Source organism: Agelaius phoeniceus, chromosome 6, assembly GCF_051311805.1.
Source record: "Agelaius phoeniceus isolate bAgePho1 chromosome 6, bAgePho1.hap1, whole genome shotgun sequence".
In the NCBI taxonomy this organism is placed as follows: domain Eukaryota; kingdom Metazoa; phylum Chordata; class Aves; order Passeriformes; family Icteridae; genus Agelaius; species Agelaius phoeniceus.
In genome coordinates, this window is record NC_135270.1 from 1084637 (window position 1) to 1108768 (window position 24132).

General features: G+C 49.6%; 2 protein-coding genes and 1 long non-coding RNA gene across 6 annotated transcripts; all 3 read right to left on the reverse strand.

The window, feature by feature from the left end:
* Positions 1-1965: 1965 nt before the first annotated feature.
* LOC143691899 (GTPase-activating Rap/Ran-GAP domain-like protein 3) lies at positions 1966-6291 on the reverse strand. 3 transcript variants are annotated; one of them, XM_077179462.1, is made up of 6 exons: positions 5846-6291; positions 5281-5345; positions 4597-4660; positions 4312-4338; positions 3822-3954; positions 1966-3091 (listed from the first exon to the last, which is right to left on the reverse strand). In XM_077179462.1, exons 1-5 carry the CDS (start codon positions 5990-5992, stop codon positions 3838-3840), a joined length of 420 nt encoding a protein of 139 aa, XP_077035577.1. In that variant the 5' UTR covers positions 5993-6291; the 3' UTR covers positions 1966-3091; positions 3822-3837. The 3 variants fall into 3 exon arrangements, with proteins under 3 accessions (XP_077035577.1, XP_077035576.1, XP_077035575.1); XM_077179461.1 differs by lacking the exons at positions 3822-3954; positions 4312-4338 and having other exon boundaries at positions 1966-2537; positions 2970-3091; XM_077179460.1 differs by lacking the exons at positions 3822-3954; positions 4312-4338 and having other exon boundaries at positions 1966-2560; positions 2970-3091.
* Positions 6292-11339: 5048 nt separating this feature from the next.
* Positions 11340-15378, reverse strand: LOC143694282 (uncharacterized). 2 transcript variants are annotated; one of them, XM_077179464.1, is made up of 6 exons: positions 15252-15378; positions 14281-14343; positions 14055-14114; positions 13927-13970; positions 12318-12430; positions 11340-11767 (listed from the first exon to the last, which is right to left on the reverse strand). In XM_077179464.1, the coding sequence occupies exons 1-6, from the start codon at positions 15260-15262 to the stop codon at positions 11702-11704; spliced, it is 357 nt and encodes a 118-aa protein (XP_077035579.1). In that variant the 5' UTR covers positions 15263-15378; the 3' UTR covers positions 11340-11701. The 2 variants fall into 2 exon arrangements, with proteins under 2 accessions (XP_077035579.1, XP_077035580.1); XM_077179465.1 differs by lacking the exon at positions 15252-15378 and having other exon boundaries at positions 11729-11767; positions 12338-12430; positions 14281-14556.
* A 3948-nt stretch (positions 15379-19326) lies between these two features.
* LOC143694203 (uncharacterized) lies at positions 19327-20969 on the reverse strand. Its single transcript, XR_013182555.1, has 4 exons — positions 20946-20969; positions 20666-20706; positions 20502-20587; positions 19327-20421 (listed from the first exon to the last, which is right to left on the reverse strand). It is a non-coding gene; the product is annotated as an uncharacterized LOC143694203 (long non-coding RNA).
* Between the last annotated feature and the right edge of the window lie 3163 nt (positions 20970-24132).

The window sequence follows — 24132 nt, forward strand, 5'->3', positions numbered from 1 at the left end:
TCCCTCTCCTGGGCACCTTGGGCTGCCCCCAACGGCATCAGAGCCCCGAGTCTTCACCCCGCCTTTCCCTGACCCCCAGAGAAGGCTCCGAACGAATCCGACTGCCCCGGACAGCAGCGCAGCGCTTCCCCCAAGCCCTTCCCACACGTGCATGGCCCCAGCAAGGGATTCTGCTGCAACAGGAAAGGGGGGGCAGCCCCCAGAAGGCTTGAGGTTCCTGCCCAGCCTCGCTGTCACGGGCCAGGGGCAGCGAGAGAGGGAGCGGCACAGACGGCGGGGACGGCCCGGCACGGAGCGGGGGCCGCTCTCAGCGCGATGCCGGCAAAGCCGCAGCTCCGGCGCTGTCGGCCGCGCTGCTTGAGCGGCACGGGGGGATCCGCCGAGAGCCTCCGGCCCCGCGCGGGGACTCCCGCAAGGGCCCAGGGGCGCCGGGCTCCGGCCCTCGGGGCTTTATTCTCCGGCAGCCCGAGCCCCGCGGCTGCGGGGCAAAGAAGGAAAGGGGGCACGGGAAGAGAGGAGCGAGAGCAGGGCACGACAAAGGGCGGCGAGGGAGCTCGGGCTGTGCAGGAAAGCGGCACGGGAAGGGAAAGCCCGGGACGAGGGTACACGGAGGCTGGGCACAGGAAGGAGACAGGGGGAACAGAAGGGAGTAGCGGGCTAGGGACAGGACAGGAAGGAGCCGGCTTTGCGGGGGGAGAGGGAATGGGGGAAAGGGAGCGAGAGAAGGCGAATACGGGGAGAAGGAAGGAGGGCTAGAGAGAGGGACAGGCGGGGAAGCCTCCCAGAGCCCCGGCTGCACCCCGAGCCCGGCCCGGCGCCTCGCCCTGCCCGGGATGCTGCGGCGCTCGGCGGAGCTCGGCTCGCTCCGGAGACGCTCGGCTCCAGTCGGCTCTTGGCGCCTCAACTCGGCTCTTGGCGCCTGCATTCGCCTCTTCGGCCGAGCTCGCCTCGCTTCGGCCCAACTCCCAGCCGCTCTGTGCCTTCGGCGCGCCTCGGCTCCGCTCGCCTCGCCTCGGCTCCCCGACGGCGGGCGGGCAAGCGCCGCCGCCTCCCGTTCAGCTCGCCCGGCTCGGGGCTCTCCCGCTGCCGCGTCCCGCGGGCGGCCCGGCCACGGCGCGGACACGACCGGGAGCGCGGGCTCGGGCAGGAGCTCATTAGGCTGGGAGCGCACTGGCGCTAAGCAGCGCGCACGAGAGCAGCAGGCTCGCTTCGCCTGAGCTCGGCTCGCTTCGCTTCAGGCAGCCTCGGAAGCCTCGCCTCGGTTCGCTCGAGGCCGTCAGGGTCGGCCGCTCTCGCCTTGCTTCGGCCGAGCTCGTGCGATTCCCCCGAAGGCGGCGGCGTTCGGTTGTGGTTTTAGAAATATCCTCCTCTATCGATTGGATCTCTCTACAGTTAGATTTATATTTCTAGAATACTTCTATTAATCCAAAGAAAAACCCCATCTCTAACCAAATAAATACAAGAAAACACCTTCTTTTAAACGGTATTGAAATATTTTTATACTTTGTATAATTATATTCACATTTATATTTATCGTTTCTTTTGATGCAATCTATTAATAATTATCTATAATATCTATAAAATTCTAGACATGTATTTAAAGTATTATCTATATTATGTATCGTATCTACTGCTGCAACTGATTTTTTCTTCTAGTTTTAAACTTTATCTGTATGTACTTATGATATCTTTCTAGACTTAGATTTCTACCTTCATATTCTTTGTATTTATCATTTTTATCATCAAAACCCTGCCTATTGACAAGTTAAAAAAACCGCTTTCTTTAACGATCTAAAAATATTTTTATATTTATAATTTTCATATTTCTATTTATAATTTGCTCTCTAGTACGTGATAACATACCTGCTCCTGCACCGCAGTGGGGCTCCCTCTCCTGGGCACCTCGGGGTGCCCCCAGTGGCATCAGAGCCCCGAGTCTTCACCCCCCCCCCCCCCCCCCCCCTTTTCCTCTAGTTAGAAACTACACTGGAACTTTTTTCTGGAAACAAAGACATGACCTAAATCCTCTCCCCATGTCCTAGACAGAGAGATGTTCAGTTCTTAGTTGACTGGGCAGCAGTTTCTTCAATAGAATGATAAACAATATGGAAACGTTTTAGCTACAAGCAAATAGGCAAATCGGAACAAGGTCCTGGTGGCCAGCCACTGCAGTTCTTCTGAAGCAATTTTTTAAACAATCAAATACTGATACCACAAAAAATAAAGCAAAAAGCTGACTACCGGCTAAGAAAGAAGGAAAAATTAACTTTTGACGACAACAACAACATTCCAAGGACACAGGCTTTTTTCCAATCTCAGACCTTATTACTACTACCTCTCTTGGGAATTCTCATCGTGGATCCCAAAAGGAATAAATCCCTCAGCGTGTCCTAAAGCACCAAGGAGCTACCTACAAGTGAAGGTGGCTACTTTCAGTGCAGACACAGCTGATGACACAGCAGCAGCACAGTTCTGTGCTGCACAGGGATAATACTGTCTCCTCTTCTCCAGCAGCTGACTCTCTCCTGCCATGGCTTCTGTAAATGCATCAGAGCACGACCTTAAACACAAACAGGCAAGAAAACACCATCAGAAGTCTTTCATTAAGCAGTACAAGAAGGGTTCCAAGCAGAGACCAACAGAATTTCAAGGAAGCAGTATGCAATTAAACCCCCTCAGATTTGTTCAAGTAGCCGGCAAAATGGAACCATTCAGAAATGACAAAGAAAACCCCCCCAAGTATTTATACAGGAGTCCTTAATGTCAGAAAGGGGATGACAGGTTATGTTCAGATAAGATGAATGTTTATTTGGATCTATAAATAAACTTCTCTCGTGGTCCTTTGCCAAAAAATAGAACCTACAAGTGAACACCTACACCTGCCTAAAGAGACCTAACGAGCCCCTGGCAGCCACCGGCATCAAAGCACAGTGGATGTTTCTAATCCAGGCTAAGGAGAACAATATCACCTTTTGTTCTCTCCAGTTTGTTTCCTCTGCAGTCCTAGTTGCTCCTTATGATTTTTACAGTCTCTGTATCTTCTCGGGCAGCGCTGAGTCTGACGACCGGGATACGAGAGTCCTTCCCTGCCCTACGGAGAGAACCAGGAAAAAAAGTTAAAAAAAGAACAGGGCAGTTTGAAGTTAATACCTCCGACGAGAAGCAGCACCTGACAAACAGAGCAACGGTGAACAAAGCGTGACACCTCCCTGGGGACAGAAGACTGACAAACTCTCCGGGATTTACAATTCCAGTAACCAAGCCCTTCAGCACAGCAGCCAAGTGTCCCATTAGGTGGTGCTGCACCAAGGAATGATCCCAGAGGTTCCAAAGAGTGAAATGCACGTTATTGTCCAAAGACGTAAAATCTTGCAAAATAACAAAACTACAATAGATCTAAACTACATGGCAAGAGTACAAGTGTTAACTTGAGGAGCTGGAACCATCCAGGTGAGCAACTGCTAACCGGATCCTCAACAGACTTTGAGGAACCCTTCAGGATACAGAAGGGTTTTCCCCAGCAATGTCACAGGCCGAGTTTTGATAGAAGTGCACTTGCCAGATGCTCAGAAACGTCACCCATCCTCCTCCGGGTGTCCTGAGAGAGCTGCGAATGGCTCTCACGTGGTTTGAGCTGGTTCTGTAAGGGCTCAGGGTGAATTTCACCAGATGCAACCAAACTGGGCAACACCCAGTGGGACAGAAGGAACCCAAAGCTTGTTTTACCCAAAGCTTGGGTAAGCAGAGCTCCAGCAAATACTGAGGAAACGATCAGAACAGGGTAACAAATAATAAACATACCTTTTTTTTTTTTAACTTGCCTTTTTTTTTTTTTTTTCAGATGAGCAAAACAATTAAGGAGAAGGTGAAAACCTCACCATGACTGAACATTTCATCACCTGTAAGCTGACCATCCTTAGCATAGAGGACTCCAAATTTAAAATTCACCGATCCCTGGAAAATAAAACCAAATATTATTTGGTAAACAGTCAAACAGAAGACATAAAAATTTGTTTCCTCTAATCTTTGCCTACATCCTACACGTTAGAACATACATTTTATACCATCTCCTACTACACAATAATTTACCTTTAAACTTTGATAGTATAGCATAAAATCATTAACTTAGATGGGTGATCAATTATTATTAAGTTGGTGCTTCAAGTTATTTTTGCTGTCAGGTTCAAAAAAACATGACTTCTTTTTACTGTAACGAGCAATTGATTTAGAAGTCATCAAAAGCCCATCCAAATACAAAGCCGCATTCACCGGACGGGTCTGTGAGCAAGAAGTAGTCAGGCTTGTACTCACCTCTTGCCCTTCAAGAACCAATAAATCCTGTCAACAAAAACAGCATCTTTAGCCCCCTCCTATTAAAGATTCTACAAGGATGATGGTTTTATTGGTGTTTAGAAGTTTGGATTTGAAATGGCCAGTTCAATGGATAAAGAGACAGTTTAAGTAGTATTAGATTATTATTATTATTATTATTATTAGCTACTGGAAGAAACAAACCATTGGTATCTATACTTAATTACTTCTATTTCCAGGAAATCATAAAGAAAAAGAACCAAACCAAAAAAAGTCACTTCCTACCTTTTGTATCTCAGGATGAAAAATGTCTCTTGGGCTCTTCTCCAGTTTCTCCAGACTCCTGGCACTGAAATGCAAATGAACGAGTGCTTTATCGGAGGGCAAGTGCACATTCCAACCCCGAACCCCCAACCGATGGCAGTTACAGCGCTTACAAAATGAATCCTTCCCAGAGCCTCTGGGAAATGGAACGGTTTGTGCAACTGCCATTTCTTCCCCAAAATACTAACTCCCAACACTTCCTAAACTGAGTTTGCATTTTAAAAACAGAAATTAGGGAGACTCAGGGTGGAGATCAGGTTGAAATTGATTTCCTTCTAAAGCACAGGGGCTCTGTTCCATCACCCTTCACTTTGGCTCCACACGGAATCACGGGGAGCATTTTAGGAGGGCTCAAGAACCAATTCTATTTCTCTCTTTTTTCTAGTTCTCTCTCTTCCTAAATAATTCAAGGCAAGTCAAATGAAAAAGGACAAGTTCAGCAGCAAATTCACACTTTTCCCCTTTGTCTGCTCAAGAACAGCCTTTAAAACCACTTCTTGCTGCCTTCAACGGTTAAGACTTGCAAAACGGTTTCGCAAGTTTGATAGGTTTATCATAAAAACCACAGAACGCAAGCTCTGAATGACAGGAAAAGGTACACAGGCAAATATCTCAGCTGATGGTGGCTTATTTGCAAACACAGACCTTAACGGAGATTGCACGGAGAATGTTTCAGTGGGACTCGAAGGGAAAAATATTTTCTGAGTACCCTGTAAACAAGAAAAGCTAGGATATATTACAGGACATACCCACGTGTTCTGCATATTCAAATAGGATTATCAATAAAAACATTTAAGAAGGAAGAAAACCAAGGTAATTTTACTCAGCTATATTTACTGCCGATTTAGAGGGAAAAAAAAAAAAAAAAAAAAAGTGAACCATAAACGCCTACAGTAGAACTTTAAACCAATTGCTTGGATAAAAGCAGCTCATGGAACATGAAGTAGAAAAAAAGCGAAACCAGTATCAGACCTGCCTGTTTTCTTACCATTGCACAAGAAAATCCGACAAGCGGTAGAAAGTCACTGCCTAAAACCGATCCTAGGATGTAACCAAGAACAATTGAGGCATTTGCTAATCTAAACGGAAACCTTTTCCGGACCCTAGTGTCAAATCACACGTTTTGTCTCTCAGCAGCTCGAGGCTGGAGAGCATTTCCCCTGGGGGTCGGGAGGGCAGGGCCACAAGGGGCTGAGTTTGCCGATCGCACCTGTGCCATCAGAAGGATCCTGCCCGGCGCTCCTTGCGCTCGCCATTCTCCGGGCCATCGCTGTGTTTTACTGCTCAGCGATGCCGCTCCATCCGTTTGCGTGGAAGAAAGAGCCACGAGCACTGAGGCACTCAGCAGCCGTGTCATGCCAGCGATGTCGAGCGCTCTCTGCTCGCAAGGCTGAGCCCGCCGCGGAGCCGCCTCCGCAGCCGCTCGTCCGCCCCCGCCCGCAGCAGCGGCAGCGGCCCGAGGGAGACGGCTGCAGTTCGGCGGCTCCCGCGCCTCCGCCAGCCCGAGGGCAGCCGCCGCACAGTGACCGCGGCAGCGCCCGGCGCCGCTCGCCCGGGGCGGCTCCTGCAGCTCCCGGCCCGCGGCAGCAAAGCACCGCCCGGCGCTCCGCCATCGGCGGGCGGCAGCGCGCCCCGCCCGAGCTCAGCCCCCGCCACCGGGACCTCTGAGCGAGGCCGAGGCGCCGGGCGGACGCCCCTTCCGCGCCGCTCGGCTCCGTGCGGGCGGCCGGACGGAGGCTTCGCCCCTCCAGCGTCGCTACCGCGGCTCCGTCCCGCGCGGCACAGGCGCCGGGAGCTCCCCGCTCCCCCGGCGCGCGGCCGCCTCGGGCCGCCAGCCACTCCTACGGCGCGTCGGCCGTTGCGTCAGACGCCGCGCTTTACGGCCGCAGGGCCTGCCGGGAGTTGTAGTCTCGGACTGACAGCCACCGCTCCGTTCTCCGCCACCGGGAGCTGCGCTCCCGCCAGGGGATCAAACGGCTCCTTCGCTCCTGGGCGCGGAAGCACCTTAGGCAGCACCGCCCCTCCCGAATGTCCTTTCTTTTCCACTCCAACTCTTTTTTTCACTCTGTTTTTCACCCCCTTTTCCACTTTCGCTCTTTCTTTTTCACTCTCACCCTTTTCCTTTTTCATTTTTTTTCTTCCTTTCTCTTCCTCCTTTTTTTTTTCTTCCTTTCCTGTTTCCTTTTCTTTCTTTCACTCTTTCTTTCTGTCTTTCTCTATTTCTTTCTTTCTCTCGCTCTCTTCCTGTCTCTCTCTTTCTTTCTTTCTGTCTGTCTTTCTCTATTTCTTTCTCTCTCTCTTTCTTTCTTTCTCTCTGTCTCTCTTTCTCTCTGTCTCTCTTTCTTTCTCTCTATCTCTCTCTGTCTCTCTCTCTGTCTCTCTCTCTGTCTCTCTCTTTGTCTCTCTTTCTTTCTCTCTCTCTTTCTTTCTCTCTGTCTCTCTTTCTGTCTCTCTTTGTCTCTCTGTCTCTCTTTCTGTCTCTCTTTCCGTCTGTCTCTCTTTCTTTCTGTCTCTCTTTCTTTCTTTCTTTCTCTCTGTCTCTCTTTCTGTCTCTCTCTCTCTGTCTCTCTTTCTTTCTCTCTCTCTTTCTTTCTTTCTTTCTCTCTGTCTCTCTTTCTGTCTCTCTTTCTTTCTTTCTTTCTTTCTTTCTTTCTTTCTTTCTTTCTTTCTTTCTTTCTTTCTTTCTTTCTTTCTTTCTTTCTTTCTTTCTTTCTTTCTCTCTTTCTCTCTTTCTCTCTTTCTCTCTCTCTTTGTTTCTTTCTTTCTCTCTGTCTCTCTTTCTGTCTCTGTCTGTCTCTCTTTCTGTCTCTCTCTCTCTTTCTTTCTTTCTCTCCGTCTCTCTTTCTGTCTCTCTCTCTGTCTCTCTCTCTGTCTCTCTCTCTCTTTCTTTCTTTCTCTCTGTCTCTCTTTCTGTCTCTCTCTCTGTCTCTTTCTTTCTTTCTCTTGCTCTCTTCCTGTCTCTCTCTTTCTTTCTTTCTTTCTTTCTGTCTTTCTCTATTTCTTTCTCTCTTTCTTTCTTTCTTTCTTTCTTTCTTTCTTTCTTTCTTTCTTTCTTTCTTTCTTTCTTTCTTTCTTTCTTTCTTTCTTTCTTTCTTTCTTTCTTTCTTTCTTTCTTTCTTTCTTTCTTTCTTTCTTTCTTTCTTTCTCTCTCTCTTTCTCTTCCTGTCTCTCTCTCTCTTTCTTTCTTTCTCTCTCTATTTCTTTCTCTATTTCTTTCTCTATTTCTTTCTCTTGCTCTCTTTCTGTCTCTCTTTATTTCTTTCTCTCTCTCTTTCTTTCTTTCTTTCTTTCTTCCTTTCCTTTTTCCTTTTCTTTCTGTCTCTCTTTCTTTCTTTCTTTCTTTCTGTCTCTATTTCTCTCTTTCTTTCTCTCTCTCTCTCTCTTTCTTTCGCTCTCTTTCTGTCTCTCTCTTTCTTTCTGTCTCTGTCTCTCTGTCTCTCTCTCTTTCTTTAATTCTTTCTCTCTTTCTTTCGCTGTATTTCTAATCTTGGCTTTCCATTCTAGCTTTAGAATAAAAAAAAGCAGCAGTAGAAACGTTCAGGCGACTGGGGAGTGCAAAAAACCCCAAAACGGCAATGATTTTAGGAAAACTATTTCCTCCATGGGAGCCTGAAATTTTCTACAGCTGCAGGTGACATAGAGCTTTTATTTCTTCTTCTATATAGATTATACTTTATACTCTATTTATACATCGCCCCCTGCCGTCTGCTTTGGCGCACTGCAGGCACAGCGCCCCCTGCCGTCTGCTTTGTCGCACTGCAGGCAGAGCGCCCCCTGCCGTCTGCTTTGTCGCACTGCAGGCAGAGCGCCCCCTGCCGTTTGCTTTGGCGCACTACAGGCACAGCGCCCCCTGCCGTCTGCATGGGCGCACTGCAGGCAGAGTGCCGACTAATGACGTCAGCCCGTCGACACGGCGCCCCGACCAGGACACGCCCACTCGGGCGGCCGTTGCCATCTTGTACGGCACCCCGTGTCGGCCAGGGCGCCGCCAGCCTGTACGGCACAATTTTACGGCAGTCGCGCTTTACGGCACCTTTTGCGACAGTCGCGCTTTACGGCACCTTTTGCGACAGCCGCGCTTTGCGGCAGTTTTACGACAGTCGCGCTTTACGGCACCTTTTACGATAGTCGCGCTTTACGGCACCTTTTGCGACAGCCGCGCTTTACGGCACCTTTTGCGACAGCCGCGCTTTACGGCTGTTTTACGACAGTCGCGCTTTACGGCACCTTTTGCGACAGCCGCGCTTTACGGCACCTTTTACGACAGCCGCGCTTTACGGCACCTTTTGCGACAGCCGCGCTTTACGGCACCTTTTACGACAGCCGCGCTTTACGGCTGTTTTACGACAGTCGCGCTTTACGGCACCTTTTGCGACAGCCGCGCTTTGCGGCAGTTTTACGACAGTCGCGCTTTACGGCACCTTTTGCGACAGTCGCGCTTTGCGGCAGCTTTACGACACCTTTTGCGACAGCCGCGCTTTGCGGCAGTTTTACGACAGTCGCGCTTTACGGCACCTTTTGCGACAGCCGCGCTTTGCGGCAGTTTTACGACAGTCGCGCTTTACGGCACCTTTTGCGACAGTCGCGCTTTACGGCAGTTTTACGAAAGTCGCGCTTTACGGCACCTTTTGCGACAGCCGCGCTTTGCGGCAGTTTTACGACAGTCGCGCTTTACGGCACCTTTTGCGACAGTCGCGCTTTGCGGCAGCTTTACGACACCTTTTGCGACAGCCGCGCTTTACGGCATCTTTTGCGACAGTCGCGCTTTACGACACCTTTTGCGACAGTCGCGCTTTACGGCTGTTTTACGACAGTCGCTCTTTACGACACCTTTTGCGACAGTCGCGCTTTACGGCACCTTTTGCGACAGTCGCGCTTTACGGCACCTTTTGCGACAGCCGGGCTTTACGGCTGTTTTACGACAGTCGCTCTTTACGGCACCTTTTGCGACAGTCGCGCTTTACGGCACCTTTTGCGACAGTCGCGATTTACGGCTGTTTTACGACAGTCGGTCTTTACGGCACCTTTTGCGACAGTCGCGCTTTACGTCACCTTTTGCGACAGTCGCGCTTTATGGCATTACCCTTTATGGAACTTTTATGGTACTTTACAGCACTTTACGGTTTTTATTTTGTTTTTAATCTATTTTTATTTTTTTTTAATTTTTTTTTTTACTTAATGTTTATTTTTAATTTTTTAAGCTTTTATTTTTCTCATTCTATTTTTTATTTACTTATTATTTTTCATTTTTCTATTTCTAAAGCTTTTTTTTTTTTAATTTTATTTTTTATTTAATTTTAATTTTTTCTATTTCTAAAGCTTTTTTTTTAATTTAATTCTTTAAAAGTTTTTCTATTTTTAGGGCTTTAATTTTATTTTTTAATTTTATTTTTCAATTTTTAAAACACATTTTATTTTTCTAGTTATATTTTTTATTTAATTTTTATTTTTAATTTTTATATTTATAAGGAATTTATTTTATTTTTTTATTTTATTTTTGATTAAATTTATATTTTTTTCTATTTTTAAAGTTTTTTTTTTTTTTTTTATGTAGTGCTGCCCAGACCAACTCAAGCTGGTGATTGTGGTGGTGTTTGAGGGTCTTGCATTACGGCACTACCTTTTATGGAACTCTTACAGCACTTTACAGCACTTTACAGTTTTTGTTTTGTTTTTCATTTATTTTAAATTAATTTTGTTTTTTTACTTTTATTTAATTTTTATTTTTAATTTTTCTATTTTTAAAGCATTTTATTACATTTCATTTGGTGCTGCCCAAACCTGCTGTAGTGCATTTTTATACTTTATAATACTTTGAAGTCATTTTGTTTTGTATCCCCATATTTTTCCCAAATGGTTTATCCCAAACTGTACCCCCCTCCTTCTCTCTGTGTTATCCCTCTCCCGGGATGAGATCATCCCCAAACCCCGACCCTGGCTCTCTGTCAATCACTCAGCCTCCCATCCCCTCCATGCAGAAGTTTCGGTCCAAGTCGTCCAGTGATCAGCCAGAGGCCAGGGGTCAGCCCCCCGAGCCTTGCCCCATACGCTGTCCTGTATGTCTATGCCCCAGCATCCATCCCTTAGGGTCACTTAATGGTTGGTAAAATGTTATCTACTTTGGGTTTCCACCTCCCTTTAAATGTAACCTTGGCACATCTCCCTGGGGCGTGGCAGGAGGCCCCTGAGGTGCAGGAGCTCCTTTGGGACTCCTAATAAAACCTTGGATTAACCCCTGCTAAGAGTCGGCCCTTTATCATCTACCGCTGTCTCTGGTGTCTCTTGTGCTGCACAGGGGCCCAGCCCAGGTGCCCTCAGCACCCTCGGGGCACAGAGAGTGTCTCCCTGCCAGCCCAGGTGCCCTCAGCACCCTCGGGGCACAGACAGAGAGTGTCTCCCCCCAGCCCAGGGGCCCTCAGTTCCCTCGGGGCACACACAGAGACTGTCTCCCCCCAGCCCAGGTGCCCTCAGTACCCTCGGAGCACAGACAGTGTCTCCCCCCAGCCCAGGTGCCCTCAGCACCCTCGGGGCACAGACAGTGTCTCCCCGCTCTCGGCCGTGTCAGGGCTGCCCCCCGGTGTCTGCCGACTCGGGACCGGCCGAGGGTTACTGGGAGGCTCGCACAAACCCGCTCGGCCGCTGATTGTGGCGGTGTTTGAGGGTCCCCAGGACGAGGGAAGAGACGAGAATCTTGACTCCACCTCTCAGAAGGCTGAAATATTATTTTATGATCTCTATTATATTAAAAGAAAATGAGATAGTAGAACTATACTAAAAGAGCAAGGAGACATCAGAAAGCTGGAAAGGAATGAATAATAAAAACCTGGGACTGCTCACAGCCCCGACGCAGCTGGACCATGATTGGTCATCAAGTAGACACTGCACAGGAGACCAATCCAAGATGCCCCTGTTGCTAAACCATCTCCAGCCCACACTCCACAGCCAGCAGATCGTTATTGGTTCCATTTCTGTTCTGAGGCTTCTCAGGAGAAAAATCCCAGCAAAAGCATTTTCATCAAACACGTCAGTGCCAGGTGATGGCACAGGCAGCATCGGCCGGCCGAGGTCACTGTGTCATCCCTGCCAGCCCAGGTGTCACAGCAAGGAGGAGAGAGTTCACCCTGTGCTCACCCTGCAATACAGAGCAATACAACACAACACACATATTAACACAAGATGATAACCTTTTTCTATTTTCTTTACATGTGGATTTATTGTTACAGGAAACCCAAAACAACAAAAGCACGCAAAAAACAACACTCATCTACAATTAACACCCCCTTCAGATGACACACGAAGTCACCATCCCTCTCATCACAACTGCTAAATTACACCCCAGCAATCATTGGTCCTCGGGAACGTGGTTCCCGGGAGCCTCAAAAAAATCTTCCTGCCTGACAAAAACCCCGGTCCCTGGACAGTCCGCGCCCAAACTCTGGTGATGAACGTCACCTCACAGACCGACCGGGACCGAGAAAAAAAAAAACAGCCGGGGGGGGGGGAAACCCAGCTGGGGATTTTTTATTCTAAATTTGAAAATGAGTTGAAAAACTTGAAAAGCAAAAGTCACACACACAAGGTTAAATCCAGTAATCCAGTCGGCATGCGCTGACACACGCAGAGACGAGCAGACGCAGACAGACACATGCTCTCACACATGCTCACACGCTCTTCCCACTTACACACTCGCTGTGGCCCTTACTCGAGACGCTGAAGAACGTGCTGCCACACATCTTCTGGCTGCGCTCCTTGACGTCAGTTGGTAGGTTCTGGGGAAATCGGTAGCCTCGGGGACCTGTGAGACGACAGGAAGCGGTCAACGAGTGGCTATCTGACAGCTAGGACTTGTCTCCACTCTGGACCAATAAGTTTTCTACCCAAAATCCCATAAAAGACAGATGAACAGTAAAGTTTTTATAACTCTTCTACCTGACTGTGACTACGTGCCCGGGCAGGGCAGCTCCAACCATAAGTGGTACAATATAAGTACACACAACAATCTAAGTCGATGCATACAGTGCAAGTGTACATAGAGGGTAGGTACATACAGTATAAGCCAGCACAGGTACACACAATATAAGCCAGGACTTGAGATAACTCGCTGGAAGATGAATTCTTGAGTCCTATACCCTTGAGAAGATGGAACCTATAGAAGTACTGCAGTCACATGAGGAAGGTGCAAGACACTCCCTCTAGCAGTCCAAGAAAATAGCATGGAAAAAAAGGCACTACCAAAGCTGGTAGTGAGAAGGAAGACGGATGAGAACATCTCGTCCGTTTGAGACATTCCTGTCTCAAAGAGTAAAAATGTAAAGATGCCAGAATAAGGGATATCCAGAAAGGAACGTGAGTAGAACACAGCCTAGATGGCACAGAATAGTGCCGATAAAGCATTGAGACGTAACAAAGGCCTATGACGTGGAAGACAACGGACACAGACACGGACAACACAGACACAGACAACATAGACACAGAGACAAGTGGCAACTGCCTGGCACTGTCCCCTTAGGCACCCGAGATGCCTAGCGCAAGATGAGCCAGAGGCTGATGATGCCAAAGGAGAGGAAGCCCTATGACGATAGCATGTGATGATGAAATGTAACTCGTTAAAAGAAGTTAGTGCCAAAGCAGTTAAGAGGATGCTCGAGAGGCTCAGCGAGCCTAGAGAAGGAAGCCGACGGCCGGGTGACCGTGGCTGTAGCTCCGGACGTGAAGGCGAGCTCCTCGGGGGAATGATCCGTGACGACGTCGGGCCGAGGAAGGCGGACAACGCAAAGTTCACGAGAATGCTGAGATGGGTCGGAACTGCCCTGCCCGGCAAAGGCTCTGGTCAGGCTGAGGAGAAACCCTCTCCCTTTTCTTCCAGAGAGCTGGTCCCACTACAGACCTCTCCGCTAAGCTGACATCAAATTGCCCTCTGTGATAGTAAAGGTTTTTCCCCTTCTCCCAACTGCTGGCCCCGACACTTAGCTTTTGGAAAAGGAGCAGACAAAATCCATCCTCGGTCGGACGTGGATGGTGAAATGTGCTCCGTGTGTGCCTCGGTGCTGTTGTTTCCAACCTTTGGCTACGAGGCTCCTCAGGGTACCTAAGACAAAACAGAAAAGGTGACTATTGCCGTCAAAAACAGTAATCCCCAGGGCTCCTCCGCACCCCTGCCCCGGCCCACCTCAAATCTTGATTTGACTCCAGAGGGTGCCCAGAAGATACCTGCAAAAAGAATAGGTACACACTTAGCATGCTGCTGTGTAACACTCACCTGTGAGTCAGCCTGCCTAAACACCGACTCACCTGCCCTCCTCTGTTCCTTGGCATGCCTAGGGCAGCGACAGCACCTGCAAAGAAACAAAGCAGAAAAGCATGCTGAGACACTGTGAAAACACAACCTCCCAAATCTGACAAGGATGCCACACTGATACCTTAAGCTGCACACAGCTGGAATGGGCATGCCCGGCCAGGATAGATGGCAAGTGGACCACCTAAAATAAAAAGTGGAGATGCTAAGAGCTGCACCAGAAACTGAGACATCAGCAAAAACAACTGCTTCTGTACACTACTCAATGCTCACCTCGCCCACTCGGCCTTGACTTCCTAAAAAGAGAGCCATCATTTATGCTCTCTCTACAGAGACAAACAGTGACTGACCTGCTCGGGGGAATCCCCTCACCCGGGATGGGGGGCTCTGCCCTGGATTTCATCCTTCTGCACCTGAAAGAAAGGACAAAAATCAAAGAGCTGCAGGATAACTTAAGAGCTCCAGACATCTTGTGCCCATCTGCAAATCCCACCTAGAGTCCAACGACACCCCACATTACAAACATCAAGTCCCCGGGACTTCTCCTATTGCACCAGGCTATGCAGCAAGGCAGAGCAGCTCCAGCACAAATGTGTGCAGACACCCGTGACACAGGACAGGACAAACAACGGGGACACAACAGAACAGAACAGAAACAGAACAGAAATCTCTGGGTAAGGAAAATGACAGCGAGCACCAAGAGGATGCAAAATTAGAGGACCGAGGTGAAACTGATGGCAGGCTGATGAAGTTCAGAGAACCCTGGAGGAACAAGATGCTAACTGAATGATTTATTCCAAGAACTGCAAAGATGGATGCCCGAGAATCCTACGGTCAGAAGCCTCTACCTGTCCCCACATTCTTACAAGTCCTAATCCATCATAACAGAACCTTGCAGGGTGCAGCTGTCCATACAGCTCAGAACAAGACCTGAAAAGACATCTGACCGGATGCTTCGAAAAAGAGTTGCCATTCTGATACCTGCCTGAGCTGCCGAGTTAAAAGTTCCATGGCATCGGTGCCAGGGCAAGGAACGCTGAGAGTACAGATGCTAAGACTGGTGCCAAGGTTTCTGACAGGCCCCTCAAAGGGCTATGATAAAAGACATGAGATATCCAACAACACATAATACACAAAAGACAAGTGACACAATACACACTGGGACTGCTCTGCCCCGCTCACCTCAGCACTGGGATCAAAAGTGAGATTTTGCTTTTATGGGGCCTAAGGGGCCACTTCATGAACACCCCCCCACCTCCAAAGCTACTCACCTCCAAAGCGGACTCAAATCCCCCCCTCCCAGTAATTCCCAAACCAGCACCCTGCTTTCATCCCCCCTGGGGGTCGTGGCCCTCTACTTCTCTCTCAGACATCTGGGGATGCCGGTCTCAGGTGCAAAGAAAGGCCACCTCGTCAGCTGGGAAGGTCCTGCTGGCACCGGGCTGGTGTCTCTTAGACAGCTGTATTAAAGAAAACCAAACATCAATGCCTGATCGTGGCACCACATCGGCCAAAACCCCACAAGTCTGCTCCTCACCCTTCTCTTAAGAACGCTCAGCTGCTTGGGCCGCACGCTTCGGGCACACTCAGAGACCGAGGCCGTTGCCACAGGGGACGCCTGGGTTAAGAGGAGATGAGGTGATTTGGCACGGCTGAAACCTGAGTGGACCCTCGCTCCTCCCCCCTACATCCCTGACTCACCACAACTCCTGGGCAGCTGCCGGAGGCCAGCTGGATGGCACCTTTAAATAGAAAAGTTCAGGGTTTCATCACCAAGTCCTGTAATACATCCACAGGCTTCACATTTGCAGGAAACCCGGAGCATCGGCTGGCTGGTGACAGGGGCTTGGCATACTCCGAGTGGATTGCCTAAAGTGCACAAACGAGAATGGAAGCTTAGAGCTGCACCAGAAATTGAGACCTGAGCAATAACAACTACTTCTCTCCACTGCTCACCTTGACTGCTGGTATCCACATTTACTTCCTAAAAAGAAAGACAAAGAACAGTGCTGTAACAGAGTCACCATATACACTTCTGCTGCAGAGACAAACGGTGCCTCACCTGCACGGGGGAAACCCCTCACTCGGGATGGGGCCCTCTGGCACACATTTAATCCATCTGAATCTGAAAAAAAAGTTAGGACAAAACTCAAACTGTTGCAGGATAACTTAGGAGCTCCAGACGTCTGGTGTCCATCTACAAATCCCATCTAGAGTCCCACTACACCCCACATTACAAACTCCCAGGGACTTCTCCTACTGCACCAGGCTATGTGGCAGGGCAGAGCAGCTCCGGCACAAATGTGTGTGCTGACACCCGTGACACGGGACAGGACGTGACAGACAGGGGGGACACAACAGGAACAGAAAGCTCCTGGCAAGGAAAGTGGCTGCAAGGACTCAGAGAATGCAAAAGGAGATGACCAAGATGAGACAGATGGCAAACTGATGAGGCTCAGAGAACCCTAGAGGAAGATGCTGGCTGAATGATTTATTCCAAGAACTGCAAAGATGGATACCCAGGAATCCTACGGTCAGAATCCTCTCCCTAACCTCGCATTCTTACAAAGCCTAATCCGTCATAACGGAGCACTGAGGAGCACGGCTGTCCGTGCAGCTCAGAACAAGACCTGAAAAGCCACCTGACTGGATGCTTCCAAAGAGAGATGCAATTCTGATGCCTGTCGGAGCTCCTGAGTCAAAGGTTCCATGGCCTGGGCACCAGGCTGAGGAACACTGAGATCACAGATTCTAAGAATGGCGCCAAGGTTTCTGACAGGCCCTTCACAGGGCTAAGATAAGAGACATGAGATACCCAAACATCACATAATACACAAAAGACAAGGGACACGATACACACCGGGACTGCTCTGCCCTGCGCACCTCAGCACTGTGATCAAAAGTGAGACTTTCCTTTTACGTGGCCTAAGGGGCCACATCTTGGCTACCCTCATCTCCAGAGACAACTCAACCCCCTCCCCCCCAGGAGCCCCAACCCAGCACCCTGCTTTCATCCCCTCTGTGGGTCGTAGCCCTTGACTTATCTCTTGGACATATGGAAATCCCAGTCCATGTCAGGTGCGAAGGAAGGCCGCCTTGTCAGCTGGGAAGGTCCTGCTGGCACCGGGCCGTTGTCTCTTAGACAGCTATATCAAAGGAAACCAAACATCAATGCCTGATCCTGGCACCACATTGGCCAAAACCCCACAAGTCTGCTACTCACCCTTCTCCTAAGAAGGCCCGGCTCTTCGGGTCGCACGCTCCGGCCGCGCTCGGAGGCCGACGCCATCGTCGTGGGGTGCGCCTGGGTTAAGTGGACAGGAGGTGACGTGGCATTGCTGAAACCTGAGTGGACACTCGCTCCTCCCCCCTACATCCCTGACTCACCACAACTCCTCGGCGGTTCCTGACGGCTGCCCGGAACGCGGGGCTCGCGAGAGCGGCAAACCCGGTCTGGCGGCCCGTTGGGGATGGGAGCTTGGCATGCTCCGAGCAGATGGCCTAAGGCACAAAAATGAGAATGGAGACTTAGACTTGCCCCAGGAATTGAGACCTCAGCAACAAGAAAGGCTACTGCTCACCTTACCCTCTTGAACTTGACTGCTGAGATCCTGCTATACTTGCTAAAAATAAAGACAAAGAACAGCGCTGTAACAGGGTCACACTTGACACATCCCCTGCACAGACAAATGGTGACTGACCCGCTATGGGGAACCCCCTCACCCGGGATGGGGTGCTCTGCCATGGATGCAATGCATCTGCACCTGCAAGAGAGTTAGAACATATGTCAAACACCTGCAGGATGACTCAAAAGCTGCAAACACCTTATATCAATCTAGGAACAGCATCTAGAGTCCAAGTACACCCCACATGAAAAATTTCAACTCCCCAGGGCTTGTCCTATTACAAAAGGCTATGCAGCAGGGCAGAGCAGCTCCGGCACAAATATGTGCAGACACCCGTGACACAGGACAGACAGGACACAACAAACAATGGGCACACAACACAGACAGAAATCTCTTGGCAAAAAGGATTACTGCGAGCAACGAGAGCATGCCAAATGAGATGACCGAGGTGAGACTGATGGCAAGCTGATGTGGCTCAGAAAACACTGATGGAAGAAGATGCTAACTGAATGATTTATTCCAAGAACTGCAAAGATGGATGCCCGAGAATCAGACCGGTCAGAAGCCTCCACCGGTCCTCACATTCTTTCAAGTCCTAATCTGCCATAATGGATCCTGGCAGGGCATAGCTGTCCATACAGCTCAGAACAAGACCTGAAAAGACATCTGACTGGATGCTTCCAAAGAGAGATGCAATTCTGATACATGTCTGAGCTCCCCAGGCAAAGGTTGTAAGGCATGGGTGCCAGGCCAAGAAATGCAGAGATCACAGACGATAAGAACAATGCCAAGGTTTCTGACAGGACCCTGAAAAGGCTAAGGTAAGAGACATGAGATACCCAAACAACACATAATGCACAATAGACAAGGGACACAATACACACCAGGACTGCTCTGCCCAGCGCACCTCAGCACTGGGATCAAAAGTGAGATTTTGCTTTTATGGGGCCTAAGGGGCCACTTCATGAACACCCCCCCACCTCCAAAGGGGACTCAAAAACCCGTCGCAGTATTTCCCAAACCAGCACCCTGCTTACATCCCCCCTGGGGGTCGTAGCCCTCTACTTCTCTCTCAGACATCTGGGGATGCCGGTCTCAGGTGCAAAGAAAGGCCACCTCGTCAGCCGGGAAGGTCCTGCTGGCACCGGGCTGGTGTCTCTTAGACAGCTGTATTAAAGAAAACCAAACATCAATGCCTGATCGTGGCACCACATCGGCCAAAACCCCACAAGTCTGCTCCTCACCCTTCTCTTAAGAACGCTCAGCTGCTTGGGCCGCACGCTTCGGGCACACTCAGAGACCGAGGCCGTTGCCACAGGGGACGCCTGGGTTAAGAGGAGATGAGGTGATTTGGCACGGCTGAAACCTGAGTGGACCCTCGCTCCTCCCCCCTACATCCCTGACTCACCACAACTCCTGGGCAGCTGCCGAAGGCCACCCGGATGGCACCTTTAAATAGAAAAGTTTAGGGCTTCATCACCAAGTCCTGTAATACATCCACAGGCTTCACATTTGCAGGAAACCCGGAGCATCGGCTGGCTGGTGACGGGGGCTTGGCATACTCCGAGTGGATTGCCTAAAGTACACAAACGAGAATGGAAGCTTAGAGCTGCACCAGAAATTGAGACCTGAGCAATAACAACTACTTCTCTCCACTGCTCACCTTGACTGCTGGTATCCACATTTACTTCCTAAAAAGACAAAGAACAGTGCTGTAACAGAGTCACCATATACACTTCTGCTGCAGAGACAAACGGTGCCTCACCTGCACGGGGGAAACCCCTCACTCGGGATGGGGCCCTCTGGCACACATTTAATCCATCTGAATCTGAAAAAAAAGTTAGGACAAAACTCAAACTGTTGCAGGATAACTTAGGAGCTCCAGACGTCTGGTGTCCATCTACAAATCCCATCTAGAGTCCCACTACACCCCACATTACAAACTCCCAGGGACTTCTCCTACTGCACCAGGCTATGCGGCAGGGCAGAGCAGCTCCGGCACAAATGTGTGTGCTGACACCCGTGACACGGGACAGGACATGACAGACAGGGGGGACACAACAGGAACAGAAAGCTCCTGGCAAGGAAAGTGGCTGCAAGGACTCAGAGAATGCAAAAGGAGATGACCGAGGTGAGACTGATGGCAAACTGATGAGGCTCAGAGAACCCTGGAGGAAGATGCTGGCTGAAAGATTTATTCCAAGAACTGCAAAGATGGACACCCAGGAATCCTACGGTCAGAATCCTCTCCCTAACCTCGCATTCTTACAAAGCCTAATCCGTCATAACGGAGCACTGAGGAGCACGGCTGTCCGTGCAGCTCAGAACAAGACCTGAAAAGCCACCTGACTGGATGCTTCCAAAGAGAGATGCAATTCTGATGCCTGTCTGAGCTCCCGAGTCAAAAGGTCAATGGCCTGGGTACCAGGCCAAGGAATGCAGAGATTACAGATGCTAACAATGATGCCAGGGTTTCTGCTAGGCTCCTCAAAGGCCTAAGGTAAAGGACATGACACATCCAACCACACAGAACACACAATAGACAAATGACACAGTACACACCGGCACTGCTCTGCCCTGCGCACCTCAGCACTGTGATCAAAAGTGAGACTTTGCTTTTATTTCCCCCCCAGGCCTAAGGGGCCGCTTCGTGCACACCCCCGTCTCCAAAGTGGACTCAAAAACCCCTCCCGGTGGGTCCCTGCCCTGCGCCCTGGTTTCATCCCCTCTGTGGGTCGTGGCCCTCTACTTATCTCTCAGACATCTGGGGATGCCGGTCTGTGTCAGGTGCAAAGGAAGGCTGCCTCGACAGCTGGGAAGGTCCTGCTGGCACTCTTGTTCAACAACTTCCTGTTGTTTCTTCATCTGCTCCAATAAAGTAAACAAAATATCAATGCATAACCTCAGCAGCACATTGGCCAAAACCCAACAATTCTGCCACTCACTCTTTTCCCAAGAATGCCCGGCTCCTGGGGCCGCACGCTTCAGCCGCACTCGGAGGCTGACGCCATCGTCGTGGGGCACGCCTGGGCTAAGAGGAGACGAGGGGATGTGGCGCTGCTGAAACCTGAGCGGAGCCTCGCTCCTCCTCCCTACTTCCCTGACTCACCGCAACTCCTCGGCCATTGCTGAAGGCTGCCCTGGTGACACCTTTAAACAGAAAAGGCAGAGGCTTCATTGCCGAGTCCCGGGATTCTTCCCCAGGGCTCGGGAGAGCGGCAAACCCAGCGCGTCGGCCGGTTGGTGACTGGGGCTTGGCGTACTCCGAGTGGATTGCCTGAAGCGCAGAAACAGGAACGGATGCTTAGAGCTGCACCGCAAAGTGAGACTGGAGCAATAACAACTAACTGCTTCTGTACGCTACTCAATGCTCACCTTGCCCATCTCACCTTGCCTGCTGATGTCCAGCTTCCTAAAAAGAAAAAGAAAAGAGCTGTAACAGAGTCACACTTGACACTCCCCCTGCAGAGACAAACGGTGACTGACCTGCTCAGGGGAACCTCCTCACTCGGGATGGGCGGATGGATTTTGCCCTGGATTTTATCCTTCTGCATCTGAAAGAAAGCGAGGACAAACGTCAAAGGGCTGCAAGATATCTTCACAGCTCCAAACATCTTCTGTCTATCTAGGAATATCATCTAGAGTCCGGCCACACCCCACAAACTGCGTGTCCCTGAGCCTTGTCCTGTTGCAGCAGCCTCTGCGGCAGGGCAGAGCAGCTCCGGCACAAATATGTGCAGACACCCGTGACACAGAACGTGACCAACGGGGGGACGTTAAACACGACACATTATGCTTGTGGTGAGGGCCTCGAGGGGAAAAGGCAAAAGGGACCCCAAAGACACAGTAGGTAACACGGTACACCCGACAACACGACGTGGACCGGAACTGCTCTGCCCTGCCCGCCTGCACGCTGCCATCAAATGTGGAGTCTCTCCCCTTAGCTGTCCTAAGAGGCCCCTTGGAGAAGATTGCTTTTCCCTCTGCTAATTTTTCAATCTGTCCCAGGAACTCCCAACCCGCTGCTCTCCCTTCTCCAGGCCGTGACCCAGACTTATCTTTTGGATGATCAGTGATGTGAATCCACGTTGCACCTGAAATGAGTCTGCCTCGGAGGGCCCTGTGATCGCCTGTTAGCCTCTCGGTCAGCTACAATAAAGAAAACCAAAACCAAAGTATGAGTTCAGAGTTATGTGGGCCAAATCCCAGCAAGTCAGCTACTTGCCCTCTCCTGAGTGTGCCTGGCTCCTTCAGGCTCCACCTTCATCCTGATTCCAAGGCTGTGGGCATTATTATGAGTGACACCTGGGTTAGAGAAAAGCAAAGTTCAATGGCATTCCTGTGAGTGCAGTGGACCTTGTGTGAGGAAGACATGGGAATGCCTCTGCTGTGCTTCTGAAAAGCCCTGTGTGGGGGGCCCTCAAATAAACACCCTTTCTCACCCTGCTGCCTGCAAACCCCCCTGCCCCCCAATAACTCCTAACTGGACACCTGCTCACCCTCCCTCTCCCAGTCATAACCCTCAACTCACCTGAAGCCTCCATCTCAAACATAATTTTTGACACTGGGCAGATGCCTCCTGTGACATGATCAATCTGCTGAAAGAAGTGCTGTGCTGGACACAACCTGGGATCTCTGGAAGCTGTGCACCTCCTAAAAACAATAAAAACACAAAACAAGAACAAAACCAGAAATTGCAAATGCACTTTATCACCCCTAAACACAAAATCTGACATTGTCACCTTAAATACTCCCTGTATTCCATGCCATTTTCTTCACAGGATCTTCCAAGCCTCTATTGCTTTAGATGCCCAGAAACACCTGCTGAAAGCAAGCTGAGATAAGCTGAAAGAGCCTCGTCACTGAAATGACAGGAGAGCCCTCACCCCAGCACACCCCAGAGAGGGAATGAAACCCCTCAGCAAAGGCTGGGGTTAATATACCCCTGATGGTGCCCGCCTCCCATTCCCATGATGCCTGGGAAAAGGGAGGGGGCTAATCCCACTGAATATAAAAGTCCTCAGAGCAGCTGCAGCTGTTTGGCTCCTCTGATTCAAATCCAAAGGGAGTAAAGGTCTTGTTATAGAAGAAAGCTCTTCAGAAAAATAACAGCGCTTTCTTTTTTGACACAACTACTTGGAGCAGAACAACAGAAAAATGGTAAGACATAAAGCATTGTGTTTAGGTAGCATACCTAGATAAATTGGGTAATTTGCTGTTAACTTACTTAATTAATCTGTGTTTAACAAAAGCCATCTCATAAATTAACACCCAGAACTTCAGCAGCCCAGCTGGCCCTACCAAATCTCTCTGTTGATACATGCAGTAAATAAAACCAAAATCCCAGGAATACCTATCAGAAGTCTAGGAAAGAAACCTCTTGAAATTAATCCTACCTCAAATACAAACCAACCTGTCCAGAAAGTTAGCTTCACTCAAAAAACTATTTACACAGAGTTAATAAGACCAAGAAATAAAACAACACACCATCTACCACCAACAAATACAACAATGAAGGAGAAAAACCCATGTTTTTTTCTTTTTTTTATTTCAACTAACTTCCTTTATTAGCTAGAACCAAAGATTTTGCCAGGGCTGTAAAAAAAACCAACAACTTCTTTTTCTTCTTCTCCTTCTGAAACGTCCCTTCTCCTTTCCAAATTCCTTACAACTTCTGAGTTTCAATCCAAGCCAAAAGCAAAATTCGTGCACTTGTGAGTCCGGTGCTCCTGTCAGGTTCTCTGTCTCACTCCACATCTTCTTACACTTTCAGTCTGAACGCTGTCCTGCCCTGATGAGTTTGACAGAAGCATTGGCACATGTTAAGAGAGCATTTCCCTGCCTCCCTCCCTCCCTCCCCAGAGCTGGTTTCCTTAGCGCATTTCAATCGATCCCGAGCCCGCAATGATGCGCGCTCACCTCAAGGCTCACAGCAAGCACGCAGCAGCTCAGGCTGCCTTGGCTCCAGGGCTCCGTGCCTTGGATAGCTGAGAGAACTTCCGATGAGCCTCTGTTCCAAGACATTGGAATGCAATTTCCCTGTGCATTTGGTGGCAGCTTTGGGTCCCTCTGGGGGACGGCACCCAGCGTGACCCCCGCCCGCCCCCCACCTGCTCCTGCACCGCCGTGGGGCTCCCTCTCCTGGGCACCTTGGGCTGCCCCCAACGGCATCAGAGCCCCGAGTCTTCACCCCGCCTTTCCCTGACCCCCAAAGAAGGCTCAGAACGAGTCCGACTGCCCTGGACAGCAGCGCAGCGCTTCCCCCAAGCCCTTCCCCAGATGATGAAATCTCCAAGTGATTCAATCTCTCCTAGGAAAATTCAGTCAAGGGTTTAATATCTGAAAGCTTTACTCTCAAGAAGAATCATTTAAATTTGCCATCCTTGACAGGAGTTGTGATTGTGAGACCAAGTAGAGGAAGTCATGCTGCGGAACAATAAAATGATTTAAATATGAACTGGTTCAAGCCTGAACTGACACTTTGAATGTTCCTGTCTCTCTGCTAAAAAAATTGGGTGTAAGAGAGGGGTTTAACTTTGTTCATTGCTAAATACACAGAAATCTAACATTGAAGTG